General features: G+C 44.2%; 1 protein-coding gene across 1 annotated transcript in view; it reads left to right on the top strand.

Moving 5' to 3' along the window:
- The first annotated feature begins 568 nt into the window (after positions 1 to 568).
- TRAT1 (T cell receptor associated transmembrane adaptor 1) overlaps positions 569 to 24,829 on the top strand; it is a 39,033-nt gene continuing 14,772 nt past the window's right edge. Inside the window, exons 1-3 of the mRNA XM_088481181.1 lie at positions 569 to 680; positions 1,900 to 2,019; positions 8,640 to 8,676. Of these exons, the coding sequence (XP_088337307.1) occupies positions 569 to 680; positions 1,900 to 2,019; positions 8,640 to 8,676 (269 nt within the window). The remainder of the gene's footprint in view (positions 681 to 1,899; positions 2,020 to 8,639; positions 8,677 to 24,829) is intronic.

The following is a 24,829-nucleotide window of genomic DNA, read 5'->3' as shown; positions in this document are numbered from 1 at the left end:
ATAATAATAGTAATAATAATACTATAGCAGTTGATATTATATCATAATTGTCACATAAATAACCCATTTATTAACTTGTGCCTTGTTTTCAAGATTATACTTATTATTTTGTTTTCATTCCTTATATTACACTATGTTTTTAAATTACCCGACAGATATTTACTACACTGTTTCATACCTACGACGTTCCAAATGCTCGAACAGGAAAAGTTATGGTTTGAAATAAAAATATGTGGTTTATCTTGCATTGCATAAATTCATACAATAGACAGTTAAAGACGCTACAAACCTATAAAACATATATTACACATATTACAGTGGCTACTAACATTTTTGAGAATCTTTGGATAAATGAAAAAGTTATTAGGAAGGAAAGAGCTAACTGGGGCATATGTGATTCTTTGCTCCATTAATCTAACTGCACGGTATAGTTACCAACACAATTTATTCGGGGGGTTTATAGATATATACAGTGTAGAAATGCATAGCATTACACATAATCAGGTGTGAATTCTATCCAATCATTTTTACCCACTAACTAACTAACTAACTAGACTGCAGAGGTCCCATGTCCATAACGCCCACGAGAGCAATCCCCACAGTGGCCTACAGACCACTCATGCATGAGGTATTCAAGTCTGAAGCTTGTGCTCTGGGTTCTGCAGTAGTTTATATTCAGGGTTTGTTCACACACACGAGCTGGGAAATCAGGTCAAAATGAATTTAAAACTAACATGTGCTTTAGGTGTGTTTTAGTGATGCCTTTATTGTGTTTTCCATTCACTTTTACCAATACAGTCTATTGTAATGATAACATGCATGGCATGTGTGTTCCTACATTTTAAATTTAGCGCTACAGGGAGAGATGTACTAAGCCTTGGAGAGAGATAAAGTGGAGAGATAAAGTACCAGTCAATCGGCTCCTAACTGTAATTTTTCAAACACAGCCTGTAGCATGGCAGTCAGGAGCTGATTGGCTGATACTTTATCTATCTCCCTTTTATCACTCTCCAAGGCTTAGAACAAGTCATCTACAATGTTAGAATGTTGGAACAAGCCCATAAAAAAAAATTCATCCTATTTATAACATATTGTGCTAGCATATGAAAATCTCATTATAAGTAGATAGTAGATGAACCCTGAAGCTCAAAGCTGTGAGCATGGGAGATATCAATGAATTGAAGGCTCTGGCAGGGGTGGGATTCTCCCTGCACAAGTGAAATGACAGTGGACCTGATTCAGAGATGGACGGAATTGCAAATTTGCAAAGCCGTCCTTCTAAAATGTAAAGCAGCAGGAGGTCTCTGTAGGTAACAGACACTTCCTTGCTGCATCTGTGATCCCAGCACTGTGACCGAGGTTGCAACCTTGGATCACCATTGCAACCATCGGTCGCGATGGTTGCCTGTTTTGCCAGGCTGTGGTAGCTGAAGCTTACCACAGGCCTGACTGGGTCCTGGCAGCTTGCGAGGCCAGGAAATCTGTGTCCACTGACGCAGACCCTGACCTCGTCCCTCCTGGAAAAAGGGGGCGAGAGGTCCCTATTTCCGTGAACGGTGACCAAGAATGCCCCTGATCCGCATCCCAAAAGCTGATGTCTGTCAATCAGGCTGCAATTGGGAGGCACTGCGAGTGGACTTATAGATGGAGGGCTACATTTCCTGCACATGTGCAGTCCCCTAACAATCGGAGATGTGCGCCAACCATCAGATTACCATATATCTCTGAATCAGACACACTGATTTTAGATACGTGAATAAAGTTTTAACTAATAAACAAATTTTTATTGCAAACTACTAAATTCCTTTTTGAGCTCTACTGTTACTGGCAATTACATTTCTGCCGCTCAGTTTGAACAAATAATTGCAAAGTAAACATTTATCAACATAATAATATAAGTTTTATTTATTCCTATAGATAAATGCATTGATTTTTTGGTGCCATTAGTGATCATTTCACTGGCTTTTCTAATATCGTTGACTATTAACATTGTGCACTGTATCATGAAACATAGAAAAGGTAAGTGCTACAATAAATACATTCATAGACAATTATTTTTACATGTAAAACAATCTGATTTGTAAAATATTGTGTGATAATGTATTAAGTACTGTATTGTCAGCTTATCGACTAATATACACTATTGATTTTAAACTGAAGAGAGATTTTCAAACAATTGTATATGTGTCATTTGTTTGAAATTATGGATTTGTGAGGTTAGGATCAATCTAATTTAATAAGGGAACATACAATATAGCTGTACATAAAAATACCTCAATCCACACACATGTAACATAATACAGCACATTGATATTATATACCTTTATATTGTGAGTTTCGGATGCTGCCTGGATGTCGCCAGTCACTATGGCAACAGTGACTCTGTTAAACTGCTAGATACAGAATTTTAACTGTGTGAGCATTATAACTTTAAAAATGCTCCTAAGCCGGCATATTTTAAGTTATAATGTCTGCACAGTTAAAATGCTGTAAGTATGATTTTAAACTTGTCGGTATCCTGGAGTCAACTTTCTCGTGTCCACAGAGTCACTGTCGACATAGTAACTTTAGACAAGTTATACCAAACCCTGATAGTTTGTTACTGAAAATATTACCCCATTAGTAAATTTACACAAGTCACTTGGGAGCTACTTCCAGTGTATTATATAAAATACTACAGGTTATAGAATGCTGTTAGTTTGTATGGCAATTTCTGATAAAGTGAAAGGATAATTATACCTAAATTACATGGGGTCAATACAATGAAGTACCAAAAGTCATGGGATAGCAGTATGTAAAGGTAATGGTAGGTGGCTTCACTGTATTGTGATGTCTTGGAAATGCCCAGACTCGCATCAGTTGTAATCTGACATCTTGGGAGTCAGTTTGAACTAGAGCTGTGCACCGACCCTCATGTTTTGGTTTTGGACCCGGATTCATCTTTGTGTTATGGTTTTGCAAAACCAAACTTTATGTTTTAAAAAAAAACAATTAAATAGAGCTAAAATTACATAATTTTGACCTGTTAGCTTGCAATTTAAAACCCGAGTTCTATTTTTAAAACCCAAGTACCGAACCGCGGGAAAATCCTAATTGGGACTCAGTTCGGTTTGGTACCCCAAAGTGATTCCGACCTTGGACTCAAACTCGGAACCCCTAAATTCGGTTATTATTGGTGCTCTGAGAATCGGACCTGCACATCCATAGTTTGAACATTGGCTAGGCTGCTCATGGCAAAGTGACGTGAATTTTTGGAGTTTGAACAGGGCATGATAGTCGGTGCCCGATGGTTGGGACATTCCATTTCTGAAGTTTTGCGGACATTCAGCATCCCTCGATGTACGATGTCACGTGTGTACTGGGAATACCTCATGAAAGGCATTACCACCCACTGTGGACAGTGCGACCACAAGTGCTTAATAATCATGACCAGCGGCATCTGGCCAGAATTGTCTGTGGTAACAGACTAGCATCACTGACTCAAATGACATCCACATTCAATACAGGAGATACCAGATGCATATCCAGCAGTTCTTCAGCTTCCATGGGATATGGGAGCAGAAGACCCACCAAAGTGTCTCTGTTAACACTACAACACCAGACACACCGCCTCACCTGGGCTTGTGATGTCGCTAATTGGAACCTGGAGGATTGGCAACATGTGGCGTAGTCCGATGAGTCATGGTTTCAGTTGTTTAAGGCTTATGGATGGGTTCAGGTGTGGTGCTATCCAATGACTTTTGGCACTTCAGTGTATAAGAGACAGTGGAGAATACATGTCCCTTTTAGTCTAATTGCTGTTGATTTATTCTGTCAGTAATGTAATTTATCATTTGAGAATAAGGGATATATTTACTAAATGGCGGTATTGCAATTTTGTTTTTTTTAAGAACAATAAGTAAAACAGGTAATCACATAAAAAAAATACAGAGAATACAACTGTAACACAAATCATAACAATTGGTCAGTGAATCAGGACCAGTTACTGTTTAAAGTTTTATGTGCGGAGTGTGTGAGGCGGGAAGTAGAGACAAAAGAGAGAGGAGGGAGGGGACTAGTCATTACGTGTGAATTGGAGCTTCAGACAAGGAAATCAAAGTCAATGGTGCAGAGGGGAGAATTAGGGTGGGGCGTTACTTGTAGTGATGGGAGTATGAGAATATGGTAGGAGGAAGTGAGAACCGATTAACAATACAGACAGAGGGCCTGATTCAGAGCCGGATGCTCTGAAAGAGTGCTCGCTCTGAATCAGGGTCGTTTTTTATTTTTATTTTTGGAGCGGCCTCCTGGCCGCTCGCATAGCTGTTGGTGACCATCCACAGCTATAGCGAGCGACCATGATGATGGTTGCGATGGTCAAGACCATCGCGACTATCGGGCTTGCGACGAGACCCTTGTGGTAGGGTCTCGTTCATCGCAAGCCCCAGAGAGCTTTCGGCTCTAACAGAGCCAGAAGCTCTCCACTGACATCACTTGTGATGTCAGTGGGGCCGCCCGCAAACGGCAAGCGTTCCCTTGGGAACGCCTACATTTGGGCAGCCACCCCCCCAGCCTGCCCACCAAACGGGGCGAGCTGTCACTCAACATCGACACCTCGCCCCCTTTGGTGCGAGACCCAGAGCGGCGGATTCCCCATCGCTAGCTGGGTCTCGCGCATGCGCAAGATGGAGCCGGCTCCATTGTGCGCATGCGCTGTGGGCCACCATTGACCTGGTTGCGAGCGCTCAGCGCTTGCGACCAAGTCTGAATCAGGCCCAGAGTGCCCAGATATGGTGGAATTATCATAATGCAGATAAAAGGGGGGGATGCAGATGCACGCTCTAAGCACTAAGAGGGGAATACAATATGAAACGTAAACTTTGCTGTCAAAGTTTACGTTTCATATCGGAGCTTTTACCTGGGATAAAGTATCGGGCGTGCGCCCGCTTATCCCTGTATTCAATATGAAACTAATGAAAACGGGAGCCTGCGAAGTGGGATTTGCGTAAAGTTACAAAATTTTCCTTAAAACAATTGTAGGACCCCCCCTAAAGTTGTAAAAACATGGGGGTTCACTATGGGTACCCCCGTTTTAGCCTGTAAATGAAAGTCAGGGATTTAAATAGCCGCAGCAGGTGTTTTTTTCCCGACATTGAAGAAGTGTTGCAGAAGAGCACTTAGGTTATTTTTTTCATTTTTTTAAGTGGTCCCATCAAATTTGGGGTACATGAAAATGGGTACTAGCATATTTTGATGTCCCTAAAGTAAGTTTTTAAAAATTCTGCATTTGTGCACCTGCAGCTATAAATCTATTCTAGAAAGCACCTGCCGCATACTTGCAGAATAGCCCTGAACCTATTTCCCTATTATGAAACAATTTTTTCCCATTTTTTTTTACCCCAATTTTTTAAATAATTTTTTGGGGTGTCCCTATTTTTTTTTTTTACTTTTTTTGACACAGTTATCTTTTAAATGTCGTTCCCAGGGGTGCAGGCTATTTTTTTTAAGCCTGCACCCCTAAACCCCAATTCTGCACTTTTTTTCGAAACCTATTCAGTGGTGAAAAGTTATCCCCATTTTTTTTCAAAGACTTTTCGAACCTGCGAAAAGTCTTTGAAATTGAATACAGTGTAAAACTAAAACCTGCGATAATGACGTCATAGGTGCGATATTAACGCAAAAAACTGAGTTTTCACTCCATATTGAATTCCCCTATAAGAATACTAAATATCAAAATACATATAATAAACTAATAATTAACATGGTTTTCTATTGAGGTTCTTAGTAGATGTTTGCCCACCTAGCATGTCACGGTGACCTCATCAGGTGGGTCCCTAACACCCCTAATACTGACACATTGTATAAATTTATCTAGGACTTACCTGTAATAGCGCTAGGACTTACCTGTGATTATCTAGGACTATTACCTGTAATAGTGTGTACTGCACACAGGACCCATACTAATTAAAATCACCTGGGGCAGGTATGTGATCATTATCTTTTCCATGTGTGCAATATACAAGATAAAGGATTTCAGCTAAGAAGCACAGGGAGGGCTACTCCACTTCCTGGATTTCTCCACAAGTCTGTGGGGAGCAGCCAAATTATGGGAGGTCCCTTTTTTTCCCCAATAGACAATTGCCCCTGGGAGGGGGTAGCAGAGGAGGAAGAACCACGGATCCTTTTGTAAGGATCACATATTTTTAAGGATTCAACCACCTTCTTCCCTCCCTGCAGCTGGAGGCTGGAGCTCACCACTAGCTCCACCTTCCGGCTCCCGTAGTGGGTGTACGGAGAGACGTCATGACGTAGCCCCCACAGTGTCAAGCTCGACAAGCTGTCAAATGTGGTGGCGCAGGAGCAGGGATTCAGGTAAGCCCAGTGTTGTGTGTGCGTGTCATTATATGTAAGGGGCACTAATACTATGGGCATTGTATGAGGGGCACTGCTACTGTGGGCATTACGTGTAAGGGGCACTACTACTGTGGTCATTGTATAAGGAGCAATACTCCTGTGGGCATTGTATAAGGGGCACTACTACTGTAGGCATTGTGAGTAAGGGGCACTACTACTGTGGGCATTGCATATAGGGCACTACTACTGTGGGCATTGAGTGTAAGGGGCACTACTACTGTGGGCATTGAGTGTAGAAGGGGCAGTGCTGTTGGCATTATGTATAAGGGGCACTACTGTGTGTCATAACATGAATAAGAAACACTACTGTGTGTCATAACATGAATAAGGGACACTACTATGTGGTCTAATGTGAATCAGGGGCACTATGTGAAGTGTAATGTGAATAAGATTGTGTTATTGTGTGGCATCATTTGAATTCGGGGACTATTGTGCCTCTTTCTTGTGAGACCATGCCCCTTTCTTTCTATGCACGCCTTCGGCACGCGCTGTCCCTTTATAAAGTTTGCAGGTGGGCGCCGATCACCCTAGCACTGCTTGGGAGGAGAATTAATCCTTAGTCTTCTATTCTTTTCCTTCTGTAAGGAAAAGCATTCTTCTTCCTACACTAAGGGGTATATTTACTAAGAATCGAGTCTGATCGAGTTTTTTTTTTTTAACTCAATTTGCATGGCCAAAACTCAGTTGATTTGATGCTTCTGAAACTCGCAAATTTACAAAGAAGTGAGTTTAGCTCAGAGCGAGTTGGCCGATGGTGAAGCAGATCGAGATATCTCCCCCGAGTAGCAAGTTTAGATGAGATTACTCACCCGAGATAGCAGCGTTTTCTCTCTGCCAAACTCTCCTGAACAACGAGCCTGCACATATCAGTGAGATATGTGAAGGCGGCTTGTGTGGTCTACATGTTAAAAAAAAGGTTAATTTTTTGTAAAAAAACCCAAAAAACGTAGGGTCCCCCCCAAAAAGCATAACCAGCCCCAGGATGCTTAAGCCAGCCCTGGTTCCTAAAAATATGGGGGAAAAATCAATAGGGTCCCCCCATATTTTAGGAACCAGCACTGGTTTTAAAAATAGGGGGAAAAGAATTGTGTAGAGGTCCCCCTATATTTAAAACCAGCACCGGACTGAAATCCATCTGGGTTGTAATGTCACAGACAGGGGACCCTATCACCGGGTCTCCCCAGCCAAAGCATTCACACCCCAAACCGGTCAGCCCAAGCCTGGGATCTCAGGGGAAGTGGGGACCCCAATAAAGCGGTCCCTCCTCTCCCAAGCACACCAGGCTTAGTTGAAACCTGGGGCTCTTCCCCGCATCCCTCCCACACACACAGAAAGTACAATTTTTTTACATACACCTACCTCACTCACACATACTTACCTACTGCAAGTGTTGTTACATATACCAATACTTCGCGAACAGAGCCGGATTATAGGCAAGGTGGACAGGGCAGTCGTTCAAGGGCCCCCACACTCAGCAAACATTGTCCTGAACTGGGCCACTCTGGACTCTCCCTGTCCTGGCTCCTGGCAGCATCACAGTCTGTCACTCAACGGGTGGGCATAGCATGGCATTAACACTTTAGAAAAGTTTTATATGCAAAAACAAACACAAATCACACTGATCTATTTGAAACGTCTAATTAGCTGCGAGTTTGCAACAATTACACCAGAGATTGTAATCTTGATTCTTAGTCAATTTCTGAGCTGTATCTTTTTCATGAAAAGTACTTCTGAGTTTGGCCGTTGGTGAGTTTAATCGAGTTTGCAGTGAAAAATTAGAAATCTCTCCCAAACTCCTCCAAGTTTGTCTTTAGTAAATTTGTGAGATGAAAAAATGCCTAAACTCACCTGAGATTTCAATCTCGACCAAAATGTACCCCTCAGGATCCATTTCTTCATACTACAATTGGCACACAATCCATTTAGTGAACTAAAAAAATAGTGAACATACATACACTAATTGCAGTATGTGGCATTTTAATAGACATAGGGCATCTTGAAAATGATAATGGCACCATCGTAAACATTTGCTTCTGTCTTCATGTGTCATTCATATGTACAGAGCATGAATTGTATCTAAAGGGTAAAGAGAATTTTCAAATTCAGAAAATAATATTCAAATATTTTCTTATTTGATAAAATAATAAAACAAATTAGCAACAACATTGGAATCTTTAATAGATCCAAAATTCTCTATAAATTATCATTGTAATAATTTAACAGCTGTCTTCTTTTCATTAATATAGAGAAAGAAATGAAATATTACAGCCCGTGCAGGATAAGGTTTGTATTATATTTATATTATTATAATTTTGCTATTAAATGTTTTTAACCTGCTTAAAATATGTTATGATCCACAACTATATACAGGAATAAAATACAGAATATATTAGATTATGCTTAGCAAACACTGTTGTGTACAGTACAATGGGAGATGTGGTGATATTCTGTTGGTGCTTCAGGGAAAGGGGACCAACTGCCGTGGAATGCAACCTTGGTTCCACCCATTGGGAATCGAAATATAGTCAATAACATGAATTGTGGTGTATTCAAAAAGGGCGCTAGTAGTTGTGATGGGTGTGGAGCGGTATACAGTAAGATGTGGGGATAAGGAATGAAATTCCATTTTGTAGTACGTCTTTGAGCTTTAAGGCAATTTAGGAATATGAAATGACATAAAAACACATATATACTCATAATGCAGTACTATCTGAAATTGATAATAGAAATGAGTATAAGGAATAGACTTCTCTTAGGTAGTGCGTAGTTCGGCTTCAGTATACTTCAGGTATATGAAAAGACATAAAAACTCACAATCTGGTATTGTGATACTGTATGATATAAATAGCTTAAACCCAGGGCCGGATCAAGGCAAACATGGGCCTGGAGCTGAAAATGTTCAAGGGCCCATACTGAGAAGGGGAGGAACTGTTATCGGTGCTGTGTGGGTGTGGTCAGAGTCACCATGGTGTGTACACCCCCTACACTATGAACACAATGTCTCCCTAACTACATAGAAATAGAAAAATTGCATTTTTTTTTTTTGTGGTGGGATCGGGAGGGACTAGAAAAACTATTTAAATACTTAAAATTTATGGCCAGTTAGGCACCTGGTAATCATGCTGTCATGTTGATGGGCATATTTTTATGTGGAGGCCTGGAGCTATAGCTCCATCCGCCCCATTGTTAATCTGGCCCTGCTTAAACCAATGTACTTGTCATCTTTACTATGCAATCATACACATGATAGTGATAAAATATAAAATACCAAGGTATTTATTAAAGCTAAAACATAAAATATCTTAATAAGAAATAGATAACAATGAATGAAAGTACAACATAGTTCCAATTTGGGATTGTTACCAGAAAGGTGAGTCAAATGGGTGTGTAGTATAAAATCTGAGGTTCAGATTCTCAAGCCTCTGTTCTGGACATCACTTAGTCAGGGTATTTTTCTTTTTGCTTAGTGGTCCAAGGAGATTAAGCCACCAACACGTTTCGGAACTGTCTCTTTCTCAGGGCAGGCAACTGTTCAGTTACACAGTTACATGCTGTTTTTTGCTTAATCTCCACTCAAAATCAGGCCCACACTGTCACGGCTGGCTCAGGAGGAACTCTTACTGAGGAGCTGAAAGCTGAGCTCCCGGGTTGTGGATGGAATCGGAGACAAGGGGCCTGGATGTATGTCCTCCTCATCCACAAGTAGTGGATGCTGACAAGACCTGACAAAAGACACGGAGTCTAACCTGCTGGGAGGTGTTTACCAGTGACCCCTCCAAGCGGGATATGGGTGACACCAATGAGGCCCAGGAGAGTGTACTTCTGAAAAAAGCACTAGTGAGGATTCTGTACTTGTATGTTGTACTGAGTACGCAGGCAAGATATTAGACACACCGCTGGCACAGGAGAGTGACACTGTAGTTGTACTCGAGTGTGGGCAAGGTATCCAGATGCACTGCTGGCATAGGAGAGTGACACTGTAATTGTACTTGGATGTTGTACTGAGTACGCAGGCAAGGTCTCCAGATGCACCGCTGGCACAGGAGAGTGAGAATGTGGTTGTACTCGGATGTTTTACTGAGTATGTGGGCAAGGTATTAGATGCACTGCTGGAACAGGAGAATGACAAGAAATGACTCTAGAGCAGAAAAGCAATGGAACCTGGAATGTAGTGATGGCAAGCAAACACTAGTAGTAATGAAGTTGTACAGGCAACTTTGTGTTGTCTGGAGCCCAGTAATATACCTTAAGGTAGCAGTCCATTGTGGGGCAGCGTCAGCTGACAACGACAATGCTTCCATTGGACAAAGGGTCAGTTAGGTGATGAAGACTGTCATGGCTGTGCCCATGATGGCAACCTCTGTAACCAAGTCATGGAGCAGCACATGGATGTCCAAGTGCACCTAAGGCATAATCCTCAACGTGTCACTCGCCGCTGCACCTGACATCTGACCAATCGAGAAGTCTGGGGAGGTCGGTGCTGTGGTGAGTACCAGACGATCCTAGGTCGAAACCTGACAGTACCCCCCCTTTTCAGGGTGGACTCCGGACACCCTCAAGGTTTATCAGGAATTTTTTTGTGAAACCTTCAAACCAGTAGATGAGCATGAACGTCAGAGGCTCTATTCCAAGCTTGTTCTTCCGGTCCATACCCCTTCCAGTCAATAAGATATTGTAAACAATTTGATCGATGTTGAGAATCAAGGATTCTCTCAGTCTCAAACTCGATATCCCGTTGAGTCTGAACTTGAGGTATGTTGGGTGAAGAATGTTGAAATTGATTAAAAATCAAAGAACATAACAGAGAGATATAGAAGGTATTGGAGATCTATAGCTGAGGCGGAAGTTTTAATTTATAGACCACAGGGTTAATCACTTTGAGAATGTGGTAGGGTCCAATGAAAAGTGGAGCAAACTTCATGCTTGCCTCTTTTAAACGAATGTTCTTAGATGATAACCATAACCTATCTCTGACTTTCAGAAGGATGACAGCGAGACGTTTTCGATCAGCAAAATTTTTTGTAGTTACGAAAGGCTTCAAAGAACAATTAATATTTTTCCATATATCCACAAATGAACCTACCAGGATAGTTACAGCTGGAATTTCCATTGACGGTAATTCTTGAAAATCAGTCACTCGTGGATGTCTACCATAGACTGCAAAAAATGGAGTGGAATTAGAAGAATGACACCTGAAGTTATGAGAAAACTCCGCCCAGGGCCAAAAATGTACCCAGTCATTCTGTGAAGAAGATACAAAAAGTCTAATAAATGTTTCCAGCTCTTGATTCACCCTCTCTGTTTGACCATTTGTTTGCAGGTGATAGGTAGAAGAGAATTTTAATTTAATCCCGCAGGAAGCACACAGTACTCTACAAAACTTTGCAACAAATTGTACCCCTCGATCAGACACTATCTCTTTGGGCAAACAATGCAGCCTGAAGATGTCCTGGATGAATATTTTCACCAAATGTAGAGCAGAAGGAAGACCAACTAGGGAAACAAAATGGGCCATCTTTGAAAATCGATCCATGACCACCCTAATGGTGTTATGTCCTTTGGATGGTGGTAGTTATAAAATCCATGGAAAGATGAGTCCATGGAGCATTTGGAACAGGCAAAGGACGTAACGGGCCAACGACTTTAGTAGCGAGTGACTTTATGTTGAGCACACAGGACATAATGAAATCTCGAACGTCTTTCTTCATGGTAGGCCACCAGTAAGATCGCTGCAAGAATTTGAAAGTCTTAAGAATGCCTGAATGGCCAGTGAAAAGGGAGGCATGGACCCATGTCAATACATATTTAAGCATTTTTGGAGCAACAAAAATTCTGCCTGGGGAGACTTGAGTTGGGTGGGTGCAAAGATGAGAGGGTCCAGGATTGGGTGAACTTGAGGTTGATCCTCTTCCTCTTGTGCAGACAAGGGAGCTTGAGACAGAGCATCAGCTTTCTAGTTCAGGACTCCAGGGCGCAACTGAAGCTTGAAGTCGAATCTAGAAAAAAAGAGGAACAAGCTTATCTGGCGTTTAATCAATGAGCAGTTTGGAGATATACTAGATTTCTATGATCTGTGATAATGGTGATGGGGAATTTTGCATCCTACAAAAGGTGTCTCCACTCCTCCAGTGCCATGCGCAAAGTTAAGTAACTCCTGGTCACGGTTGGCATAATTTTTTCTCAGCCGGAGAAAATTTTCGCGATAACAATCCACATGGGTGAGTTTTCCCATCTTCAGCAGTATGAGACAGCACAGCTCCCACCCCCACCAAAGAGGCATCAACTTCCAAAATGAAGGGTTTTTCGATTTGTGGTTGGCAAAGAATTGGGGCCATAGAGAATGCTGTTTTTAGACTTTGAAATGCCATGATTGGCGAAGAGGGCCAGTGGGAAGGATTGGCTTTCTTTTTGGTGAGGGCCCTGATGGGAGCAACCAGAGTGGAGAAGTTTGAAATAAATATTTGATAATAGTTAGAAAACTCTAAGAATTGCTGGGTAGTTTTCAGGGAGGTCAGTTGAGGCCAGTCCCGGATGGCACTCAGTTTATCCGGATCCATCTGTAGAGAATTTCCAGAGATGATGTGCCCCAGGAATGGCACAGAGGACTGCTTGAAGAGACATTTGGAGATCTTCCCATATAGACAGTGATCACAAAGATGGGATAAAACCTCTCTGATATGAAATCGATGAGACTACAGATTCTCAGAAAAAATTAATATGTCATCTAGATAGACCACAACAAACTTGTAGAGGACGTCCTTGAAAATTTTGTTAACATAACCTTGGAACCCTGCTGGTGTGTTACATAACCCAAAAGACATTACCAAGTACTCAAAGTGGCCATCTTGGGTGTTGAACGTGGTTTTCCACTCATCCCTCGTCTTGATGCGAATCAAGTTGTAGGCCCCACAGAGATCCAATTTTGTGAAAAAGTGAGCCCACGAACCTTGTCAAAAAGTTCAGAGATGAGTGGCAGAGTGTATCAGTTTTTGATGGTAATTATATTGAGTCCATAATCTACGCAGGGTCTGAGCCCCCATCTTTCTTTTCGACAAAAAAGAATCCAGCCCCAGCAGGAGAAGAGGACGGTCTGATAAACCCCTTGGCTAGGTTTTCTTTAATGTAATCAGACATGGCTGCTGTTTACAGAACCGAAGAGGGTAAATTTGGCCACATGGTGGCATTTTCCCAGGAATGAGATCAATGCCACAATCCCAAGAATGATGAGGAGGTAATTTGTCCACAGCCTGTTCATTAAAAACATCAGCAAAATCCTGATATGGTTCCAGCAGACAGGGATCTGGGAAAACTTTCAATTGATCGGGAGTAGGAGACTTAAGAGAAGGTCTGCTAGAAACTTGATGGAAGCAGTCGGGACAGACATTGATGGAAACAACTCAGACCCCAAGCAAGGATTTGCATAGTAGACCAATTCAGCATAGGATTGTGGACCTCATTCAGAGTCGGTCATTGCGGCCACATGGTCGTACGCCACCGATGTTCGCTGAACTGCGCATGCGTAAACTTCGCAATGCGCGTGCGCAAACTAGCTGCTATGATCAGAAATTTCTCTCTCCTTGAACACAGCAAGGTTGGTAGTTTGAGTGACAGAATGAGGCATTTGTGGGTGGTAACAGGGGAAGGTGCTTGAAAACGGGAGAGTGGAGATCCGAACGCAGGTGTGCCTAATTATGCGAACGGCGTTTTATGGGAGTGCATAATTAACAAAGTAGTGTCATGGCACACGTGACATGGGTGGTTTGTACACTGACCTAATCGTAGTGCTTAAGAGAGGGTATGGTCAACCTTAAGCTCTACGACCAGTTTCGATGGTTCCAGATGGTCTCGATTAATCCTTATATGCCCGGAGATGACGTGTACTGCGTACGAGAAGGGGGCGTATTTTTTGTCTTCCGGCCGCTTCCTCCTGTTGGTCGGCCAGCTAACGATCCGATCTTAAGGACGCAACATGCGAGTGCATCATTTGCATATCCGGCCCCTTTTCCCGTACGACCGTGCGGCCGCAACGACCGACTCTGAATGAGGTCCTGTGTCTTTTAAGCCAAGGCAGATGTAAGACCAGTTTGTATAAGGTTTTAGGTAGAACTAGGAATTAGAATCTCCCAGAATGACATTGCAGTTTACCCCTAGAGAGCTAGTTTGCTTGGTAGTGGAGTGACTGGTATACCCAGGGTATGTGCCAAGGACTCTGAAATAAAATTCCCGGTGGCTCCAGAATCGATGAAGTCTTTCAAATCTTTTATCCTTGACTTGCAGGAAAGGGACACCGATAAGAGACTATCCATCAAATGGGATGGCTTGATCAATACCCTCAATTGGACGCTCCAAGAACCAGTTAGGTTCTCGTGTTTCCCGCAAGAAAGGGACAATTTTTGAGAATATGGTCCGGAGTTGCACAGTAAAGGCAGAGCTTGTTCTGGAATCAATGGGTTCACTCAGCCGTGGTTAGCCAAGATTTTTTAACCTGCTAAGGTTCTTCTTTACTCATTGATGGAGAAGAAGAACATGCATCCAGTAACAATCAATCCTGAAATCTATCCTCACGCTCTCTACTAGCCAACCACTGTCTGTGGCATAAATCAATCTTTATACACAGAGAGATTATTTTGCAGAAGGACTCTGGAAGATCCCGAAAGGCTAACTCATCTTTCATCTTCTCGGAAAGTACATGTAAAAAGACAGCCTTGAGGGCCTCTTCATTCCATTTTAGTTCTGTAGAAATTGTTTGAAATTGGACTGCGTACTATCTCACGGTACGGGTCCATGTCAGACTCGAAGGAGATCAGTGGAGGCCAAGGCAGTGCGGCAAAGCTCGTCAAAGATTCTTTTGAAGGGAGAAATAACATTTTCAGAGTTGGGCACTTGAGGATCTGCTCATTCCCATAATGGGAGGACCCAATACAAGAAGGTTCCAGTCAGCAGTGGACGTACAGACGTACGGAAGTTCTCTGGCAGGCATTCAAACTGAATTTCACATTGATTGATGAAACCTCGGCATTGTCTTGGGTTTCCATTAAAGCATTCAGGGGATGCCAATTGAAGACAAGACTTTTGAATCACTGGAACTGGAGGATGAACTGGAGGATTTGAAGGATCGTAGCCAAGGTTGACTGGATGGAAAGTAGTTGCCCAGAGAGCTCTTGTAGATATTGGGCAACCTGATGTTGCACTGCCTCCTGATTATCCATGTGAGAGGCGAGGTCTTGCAATGCTCCTGCTCCCTGGGATGCTGAAGCTTCCATTTGGGCCTGTACAAACTGTCACAGCTGGTTCAGGAGAATCTCTTACTGAGAAGCTGCAAGCTGAGGTCTCGGGTTGTGGAAGCAATTAGAGGTGAGGGGCCTGGATGAATGTCCTTCTTATCCACAAGTATCGGATGTTGACGAGACCTGACCAAAGGCGTGGAGTCTAACCTGCTGAGAGGTGTTCACCAGTGACCCCTCCAAGTGGGATATGGGTTTAAGCTACACCCAGTAAGAAGGTCGCGACCCATTGGTCAGGTATCTGATACAGATGGGAAATGGAGGGAGATAACACTGATGAAGCCCAGGAGAGTGTACTTCTGAAAGAAGCACTAGTAAGGATTCTGTACTTGGATGTTTTACTGAGTACACGGGCAAGGTATTAGATGCACCGCTGGCGCAGGAAAGTGACACTGTAGTTCTACTCGAATGTGGTACTAAGTATGTGGGCAAGGTATCCAGATGCACCGCTGGCACAGGAGAGTGACACTGTAATTGTACTTGGATGTTGTACTGAGTATGTGGGCAAGGTATCCAGATGCACCACTGGCACAGGAGGTGTGACACTACAGTTGTACTTGGATGTTGTACTGAGTATGTGGGCAAGGTCTCCAGATGCACCACTGGCACAGGAGGTGTGACACTACAGTTGTACTTGGATGTTGTACTGAGTATGCGGGCAAGGTATTAGAAGCACTACTGGCACAGGAGAATGACAAGGAATGACTAGAGAGCAGAAAGCAAGGGAACCTGTAACGAAGTGACGGCAAGCAAACAACTAGTTACTAGTAGTAACAACGTTGTACAGGCAACTTCCTGTTGTCCAGAGCCCAGTAATATATCCTAAGGTAGCAGTCCATTGGAGGGCAGCGTCAGCTGATAATGACTATGCTTCCATTGGATGAAGGGTCAGTCAGGTGATGAAGACTGTCATGGCTGTGCCCATGATGGCAACCTCGGTAACAAAGTCACAGAGCAGCACATGGATGTCCAAGTGCACCTAAGGCATAATCCTCAGCTCATCACTCGCCGCCGCACCTGACGTCTGACCACTCGAGAAGTCAGGGGAAGTCGGCGCTGTGGTGAGTAACGGCCAATCATAGGCCAAAACCTGACACACACTAAGAAAAATATCCTCTGCACAAGTTCATATTAAAGAAGCTATACACACTGATCTCTTTGTATAACTGCATTTAATTAACAAGAAATATTATTGCTATAGGACTTAGGGGCCTATTCATGATGTCAATAATCAAGGTCCGATAATTAACACACTGACTCGCCGTGGACACCAGAGCAATTCATCATTACACCGTTGCTGAGACAGCTGATCCGAAAATCAACTGTCCCAGCGAGTGGCTTCACTGCTGTTTTCACTGCTCGCAAGAGCGGTGCGCATGCGTAACCTACATGTCACGCATGCGCACAAAATCACCCATGTCCTACAGAAGGAGGCGAAGGGATCTAAAAGGATCCCTCTTCGTGACCCGAGACTCCTTCCCATAGGGAAGAAGCGGGTAGCGGTAGCAAACGCATCTGAAGATGGCGAATGCTACTGCAATCAAGTTCCGAAAAAATTATATTTTCGGAGCTTGATGAATTCTGTCGCCATACTAGTGTATGGGAACAACAGGCCATTTACGTAAGAGGAAGGTACTGTAAGCAGGAGATATCTGTGATATCTTCTTCTTTACTTTCTTGATGAATGGCCCTAACACTTAATTTTTACAATTGCAGGTGAAAATGTTCATTTTCACCTGCTTTTATAAAAATTAAGTGGTGATGAATAGGCCCCTTGATCACAAATAGTTTAATTGTAAAAAAGTTCAATATACAGTATATGTGACATGATTTACAACATGATATATTGGAGGTGACTTTGGTAATCAGCAGAAACTGCTTGTGCTAGCTATGTGCATAACTGTGTGAATAAGACGCATATGAAGGTAAAAAGTCACACAAAAAGACGCTCTGCGCTACCAAGTCACACCACAGCATGGCATGATTAGAAGGGCTGTTCAATGCACAAGGAGGCTAGATGTATGGGGACCCATCTGTATGGTATGCCATCACACCCTGTGGTTAACTGCAGATTCAGCACTCTCACACATATATATATAATTCCATAGACATGTTCCAATAAGGCTTCTTATAATAATATTATTATTATTATTATTATTTTTATTATTATTATTATTATTAATAATAATAATAATAATAATTTTATTTATATAGCGCTTTTCGCCTAAAGGACTCAAAGTGCTTTACATTTACAGTACAAAATACAAAATAAGCTTAAACAAGGGACATTAGTGAAATGCTTGGGTGAATAGGTGAGTCTTGAGTCTATTTTTGAAGGATTCTAGAGTGGAGGCTTCTCGAACTGTGCGGGGAAGTGAGTTCTAAAAGGTTGGAGCCACAAAACTGAAAGCTCGACCCCCAGACGAATTCCGTGAGATTCTAGGTACTGTTAATAGTCCTTCGTCAACGGATCGCAGTAATCGAGTGGGACAGTAAGGAATCAGAATCTGCTTCAGGTACCCTGGGCCACGGTCATGAAGGGCTTTGTAAGTTATTAATCCAATCTTGAAAGCAATTCGCCATCTGACAGGCATCCAGTGAAGGGAGTAGAGAATGGGTGTTATGTGGCTGGACCAGGGCTGGATGGTTAATAGCCTGGCAGCTGCATTTTGTACCATCTGCAAGCGATGTAATTCTTTTGCTGGGAGACCGAGGTAGAGGGCGTTGCAGTAGTCTAGATGATATAAATGCATGTATGACTTTAGGCAGATCTTCTGAGGGAATTAAGTGCTTGATTCTGGCTATGTTCCTCAGATGAAAGAATGAGGATTTGATTGTGGCTGATACCTGATGTTTAAGTGTCAAGCCACTATCCAGGCCAACACCAAGATTCCGCACATGTTTAGTGTTTTGTAATTCTGAACCCCCAAGCATAAGTCCTGTTGGTTGGCTATGCTGTAGCCCTGTCCTGTGACCTATCATAAGAACCTCTGTTTTATCAGGGTTCAGTCGCAGCCAACTGGCACTCTTCCACTCCTGAAGCTCAGCTAGGTAGCCATTTAGGGTTGTTATTGGGTCCTTTGTACCTGAAGCAAAGGACAGGTACAGTTGTGTATCATCTGCATAGCAGTGGTAGACCAGGCCATGACGTCTGATTATTTCACCCAATGGTAGCATGTATACTGCAAACAGCATGGGAGATAGTATAGAACCCTGTGGGACACCGCATGGAAGTGACACTGGTGATGAAGAGTTTACTCCAGAAGAAACTCTCTGTGACCTGCCAGTGAGAAATGATTTGAACCATCTAAAGACTGTGCCATCCAGTCCACAGAAATTCTTTAGGCGCTCAATTAAAATCCCATGGTCCACAGTATCAAATGCTGCTGAGAGATCCAGAAGGATTAAGATTGAACAATCACCTCTGTCTCTTGCCATCAGAAGATCATTAAGCACACATACCAGGGCTGTTTCAGTGCTATGTTTTCTCCTGAATCCTGACTGGAATGGATCATAAATATCATGGGTAGACAGGTGGGTTTCCAGTTGCATTGCCACCACTTTCTCAATGACCTTTCCTAGAAAAGGAAGCTTTGATACTGGTCTATAGTTGGTCATGCAGTCGGGGTCTAAATTAGGCTTTTTAAGAAGTGGTCTAACAATTGCTTCCTTTAGTGGTTCTGGAAAATGGCTGTTTGCAAAGAGCATTGAACTATTTTTGCAATTACAGGGCCAATAATGTCTATACACCCTATGAGAAGCTTGGTTGAGGCAGGGTCCAGACCACAGGTGGTGGTTCGCAACATTCTGATAATTTTAGCAATGTCTTTTACATCCATTATGTCAAAGCTGTTCCAGGGAGACAGGTGGCTTACCTTGGCAGGCTTGGTAGTTTGGCACTCCTTTGATGGCACTGTGGTGATTTCAGCCCGGATGGAGGATACTTTATCTGCAAAGAATTTTGCAAACTCATTTCTTAGATATGATCTGAAATTTCACAAAACCTACCGAATTTCTGCACTCAACTCAAAAAAGCAATGAAATTCTGATTATTATACCGTACAATTTGCAATACAGATATGGTATGTCATCATACCCTGTGGTTAACTGCAGATTCAGCACTGTCACAGAGTGAGATTGCTGTCATATATGGGACATATGTATCTCACCTTGACAACCCCTCCAGTGTTGTTGTCACTAGATGTAATACAGTATATATACCATACATACTGTACATGCAGCCACATTAAACCATTGCAGCTACAGGTTTAGCTGCAATGGTTTAATCTGACAATTACAAATATCTTTGTTAGAATTACATTGCTTCATACGCAGGAGCAAGTAGCTCCATGTGTTAAGGGGCATAGCATGGGCGCCAATGGAGGCTCAGTTTGTCGCTTGACCGTCACACATCAGTAAAATGTCACTTTCTAGCACTATGAGGGTTGTATGAGGCTGTGATCAGCTCTTAACGTTTAAAGATGCTGGTGCAGGTGATAAAGGGGTGGTGAGAAGCAATGAAGGATTGACCTCTAATGCCAGTTACTAGCTGAAAAATCTGCTCTTCTGCATACAGTACCTTTCCTCTGCTGCCTGAATCCTTGCCCTCTACTCTAGTAGGACATGTGGACCCATACCGTGCAATGCAATTGTGTTCAATATTGTAATCCATCCTTCCTGCACCTGACGATATATCATTTGTACAGCCGATGAACGATATATTGTCCAGACTGTCGGCAGGTGTGTATATATATGCATAGTTCACAGATATATTGCGTTGGCCATGCAACTTGGCAGATCTAATATATCTGAAAGATACAGTATATCATGCACATCTGGCTGTGTGCTCGGACGACCTACCTGCTAACCCAAATGCTGACTACAGGAGCCAGTAACAATGATGTCACAACTGGTTCCTGCAACCAGACATATTGTTCGTAGTGATTTTTATGTAGACATGTGTGGGGGATGCTGTTTTATACCAAGGGGGAGGGATTACTCTTTTATGCAGAAGGGAGGGCGACTGCTCTTTTATTCAAAGGGGAGAGGGAGTGCTCTTATTTAAAGCGGCGAGTGGAGAATGCTCTTATATACAGAGGTGAGGAGGGATGTTCTTTTATATAGAGGTAAGGGGTAGTTCTCTTTTATACAGGGGGAAGGGGAGTGGTGCTCTTTTGTCTAGAGTGGAGAGAGGTTTTTTTTTTATACAGAGGAATGAGGGGAGTGCTTTTATATAGAGGGGTGGGAAATGCTTTTTTATAGAGAGGTGGGGGAATGTTCTTTCATACAGAGGGGTGAGGGGAATTCTCTTTTATACAAAGGGGTGGGGTCGGGGAGTGCTCTTTTATGCAATGGGTGGGGGGGAATGCTCTTTTATACAGAAGGGTGGAGGGAATTCTCTTTTATACAGAGGGGTCCGGGAGTGCTCTTTTATGCAATGGGGTGGGGGGAATGCTCTTTTATACAGAGGGGTGGGGGGAGTGATCTTTTATACAGAGGGGTGGGGGCATGCTCTTTTATACAGAGAGGTGGGGGGAATGCTCTTTTATACAGAGGGGTGGAGGAGTGCTCTTTTATACAGAGGGGTGGGGGAGTGCTCTTTTATACAGAGGGGTGGAGGAGTCCTCTTTTAAACAGAGGGGCGGGGGGAGTGCTCTTTTATACAGAGGGATGGGAGGAGTTCTCTTGCATACAGAGGGGTGGAGGGAATGCTCTTTTATACAGAGGGGTGGGGGGAGTACTCTTTTATACAGAGGGGTGAGGGGAGTGCTCTTTTATACAGAGGGGTGGGTTGTGTGCTCTATTATATAGTGGGAATGGGGATGTGCTCTTTTGTACACAGGGAAGGGGGAGTGTCTTTTTTCCAGAGGGAATAGGAGCACTTATGTATACAGAGTGGTGTGGGGAGTGTTCTTTTATACAGAGGGGTAGGGTGAGTGCCATTATATGAGGGGTGGGGAAATGCTATTTATACGGAGGGGTGGGGGGAGTGCTCTATTACACAGAGTGGTGAAGGAGTGCTCTTGTATACAGAGGGGTGGGGGAGTGCTTGTACAGAGGGGTGGGGAGCAGGGCAATCTCTTCCATTGGGCTTGTTGAGCAGTTGCCCAAGGGCCCAAAGCTTGTAGGGGCCTACCAACCCACCCCCCTGCAGCTGCGGCCAGTTGGTAGATTTGTTATATTTTTATAAGACGGCCACTGGTGCACTGTATTCTGATCTAACCTCCCCCACCCCATTCCTCCCCACCCCCCGTGAGGAGTACTCACCTCAGTCCCAGTTTCACTTCATCCGCCGGCTTCAGACTAGTCAGACAGAGTCTCTCTGCATGTGTGGGAGGTCTGATGGGCATGCAGGAGGGTTTAATTTTATTGACCATTTACATTTTTTTCCCGTGAATGGGTGGGTAGGAGCCCCAGTGCATTGCTTTGCCCAGGGCCCACACTGCTGTTAAGACAAGATACCATACTTGCCTACTCTCCCGGGACTGTCGGGAGCCTCACGAAAATCCGCTTCCGACACTCCGCAAGAGGAGGCAAGTCCCCTGCATCACCCGCCGCCCCCCGCACGTGAAAGTGGGCGGTTCAGGGAAAGTTGATGCAGTGATTCGCATTGAATCACTCCACTGTAGCTCCACCCCCAGCATTGTAATGCCGGTAATATTAGCATTATAAAGCGGGGGGTGGGACTATGATGACGCGAACGTGCGGACATGCCCCAGCTCCACCCATTTCAGCTGCCCCGACCTGGCAGCCCCCTGGCAGTTGAAAATCTCTGAGCCTGATTCAGACCCGGTCGCAAGTGCTGAGCGCTCGCAACCTGGTCGATGGTGGCCCAGAGCACATGCGCACGATGGAGCCGGCTCCGTCGTGCACATGCGCGAGACCCGGATAGCGATGGGCAATCTGTCGCTCCGGGTCTCGTACCAAAGAGGGCATGCTATCGATGTTGAGTGACAGCACGCCCCCTTTGGTGGGCGGGCCGGGGGAGTGGCTGCCCAAATGCAGGCGTTCCCATGTGAACGCTGAGCGCTCGCAACCGGGTCGATGGTGGCCCAGAGCGCATTCGCGCACGATGGAGCCAGCTCCGTCGAGCGCATGCGCGAGACCCGGATAGCGACGGGCACTTTGTTGCTCCGGGTCTCGTACCAAAGGGGGCGTGCTGTCAATGTTGAGTGACAGCACGCCCCCTTTGGTGGGCGGGCCGGGGGAGTGGCTGCCCAAACGGAGGCGTTCCCATGTGAACGCCTCCGTCTGGGGCTGGCCCCACTGACATGAAGAGTGATGACAGTGGGAGAGATTTCGGCTCTGTTTGAGCCGAAATCTCTCTGGGGCTTGTGGCAATGGGACCCTACCATAAGGGTCTCGTCACAAGCCTGATGGTCGCGATGGTCAAGACCATCGCGACCATCTTCCTGGCCGCTCGCTATAGCTGTGGGTGGTCACCCACAGCTATACGAGCGGCCAGGAGGCCATTAAAAAAAAAAAAATAGCACTGCCCTGATTCAGAGCGAGCGCTCTGACAGAGCGTCTGGCTCTGAATCAGGGCCTCTGTCCCTACAGGTGCCGGGATAAACCACTGTAAGTGCTGTGATAGATTAACAAATTTTTATGTGAAAATTAGAGATGAGCGGGTTTGGTTTTCAGAGATCCGAACCCACCCGAATTTAGCAGATCCGAGTCAGATCCAAGCCGGCTCGGATGTTCCCGCCTTACTCGGATCTCTCAAATCGAGGCAAAACCATAGAAACAAAATCTCTGGCTCGCGAGCTTTCGTCTCTATATATAAGGGACGCGGTGGACACCATTTCACTCCGGCTATGGAGACTGAATAGGGAGGGTGGGTTGTGTAGGGCTAGGGAGAGGTGATATGTTGTTTTGTCTGCTGTGTCCTGTTCTGTCTGCTGTGTCCTGGGCTGGTGCTGATCCATTCTGGGCTGGTGTTGTTGTGCTATCTGCTGTGTCCATTTGAGCTGTTGCTGATCCATCAGGGCTGATGCTACTGCTGTCACTGTGCTGTCTGCTGTGTCCATCTGGGATGGTGCTGTCTGCTGTGCTGTCTGCTGCGTCCATCTGGGCCCAAGTTCTGGACCCCCCCAAAAAATAAAATATATATTTTTTTGTGTAATATATATTTGTCTGTGTGCGTGTTAGGCTTAACCGCACAAGATCTAGCAAGTCGGTAACGCAAACTAGTGCTGCCCGACTCCAGTCGTCCTCTATGAAGGCCCATTCCCCAGGGCTTAAGTCACGCCATCAGTATGGTAATGCTACTTTTTAAGAAAAAAAAATTGAAAGGAAATTTGCCTTTAGATAAACAAAAACATGGCAATATTCCATTCACTACACGAAGTGGCAAGGAAAGGATAAAGGGGCCTATCCATTTATAGACTTGAAGGTCTGAACGACTAGCATTCAGACCTTCAAGTCGCCAGGTGCTGAGCGGCACTGAAAGACGTTCACTGAACGTCTTTTCAGTGCTGCCGCTGCTGCATGTCCAGCTTCCTATCTCCTGTCATGCCAAACCTGACGACTGTCGTCAGGTTGACCGGCATGTTGGAGAGATAGTCGGGGTCGGCAAGGACCCACCGTGCACGCGCATTGCTGGTCCTTGCCGGCTATCCACTAGCAGACTTTCTGCACGTTCCGACCAAAACCTCCTGGTTTTAGTTGCATCGTGCAGAAAGTCGGCAAATGGATAGGCCCCTTAAGTCCTTGGCCTTTCTTTATGAAGACTGCTGGTTCTGATTCTTATAGCCCTTCGGAAAAAACAACTGTGTGCCCTGAGAAATCGAAATCACAAATCCCAGAGGAGAGTGCAAGTGTGTCCACGGTTGCCATGTGTGAGCCAGACCTAAATACTAGTGTACTGGAGGATCCTCCAAGTTCCAACATTAATGTGCCCTCTGTAAATGTGGGGAAGGGCAGTCAACATCTTGCAAACTTAGTCAGTGAGGATGCTTCTGTGGAATTGCACATGGAGGAGGTTATTTTGGTAGTTGAAGGTGCTAAGGATGATGAGGATGTTGATGATGAAGATGTTGGTGATGAGGATGTTGATGCCGAGGAAGTCCTTTGTGTAAGTAAGGCAACAGCTGTTGCCCATGGATTGAAAAAGCCAAAGCCCATTGTTGTCATGCCGGGGCAAAAGACAA

The sequence above is a fragment of the Taudactylus pleione genome, unplaced genomic scaffold (assembly GCF_031769625.1).
Source record: "Taudactylus pleione unplaced genomic scaffold, aTauple2 ptg000265l, whole genome shotgun sequence".
Lineage (NCBI taxonomy): Eukaryota > Metazoa > Chordata > Amphibia > Anura > Myobatrachidae > Taudactylus > Taudactylus pleione.
The sequence above is the reverse complement of the archived record's forward strand: the minus strand, read 5'-3'. Positions and strand labels throughout refer to the sequence as shown.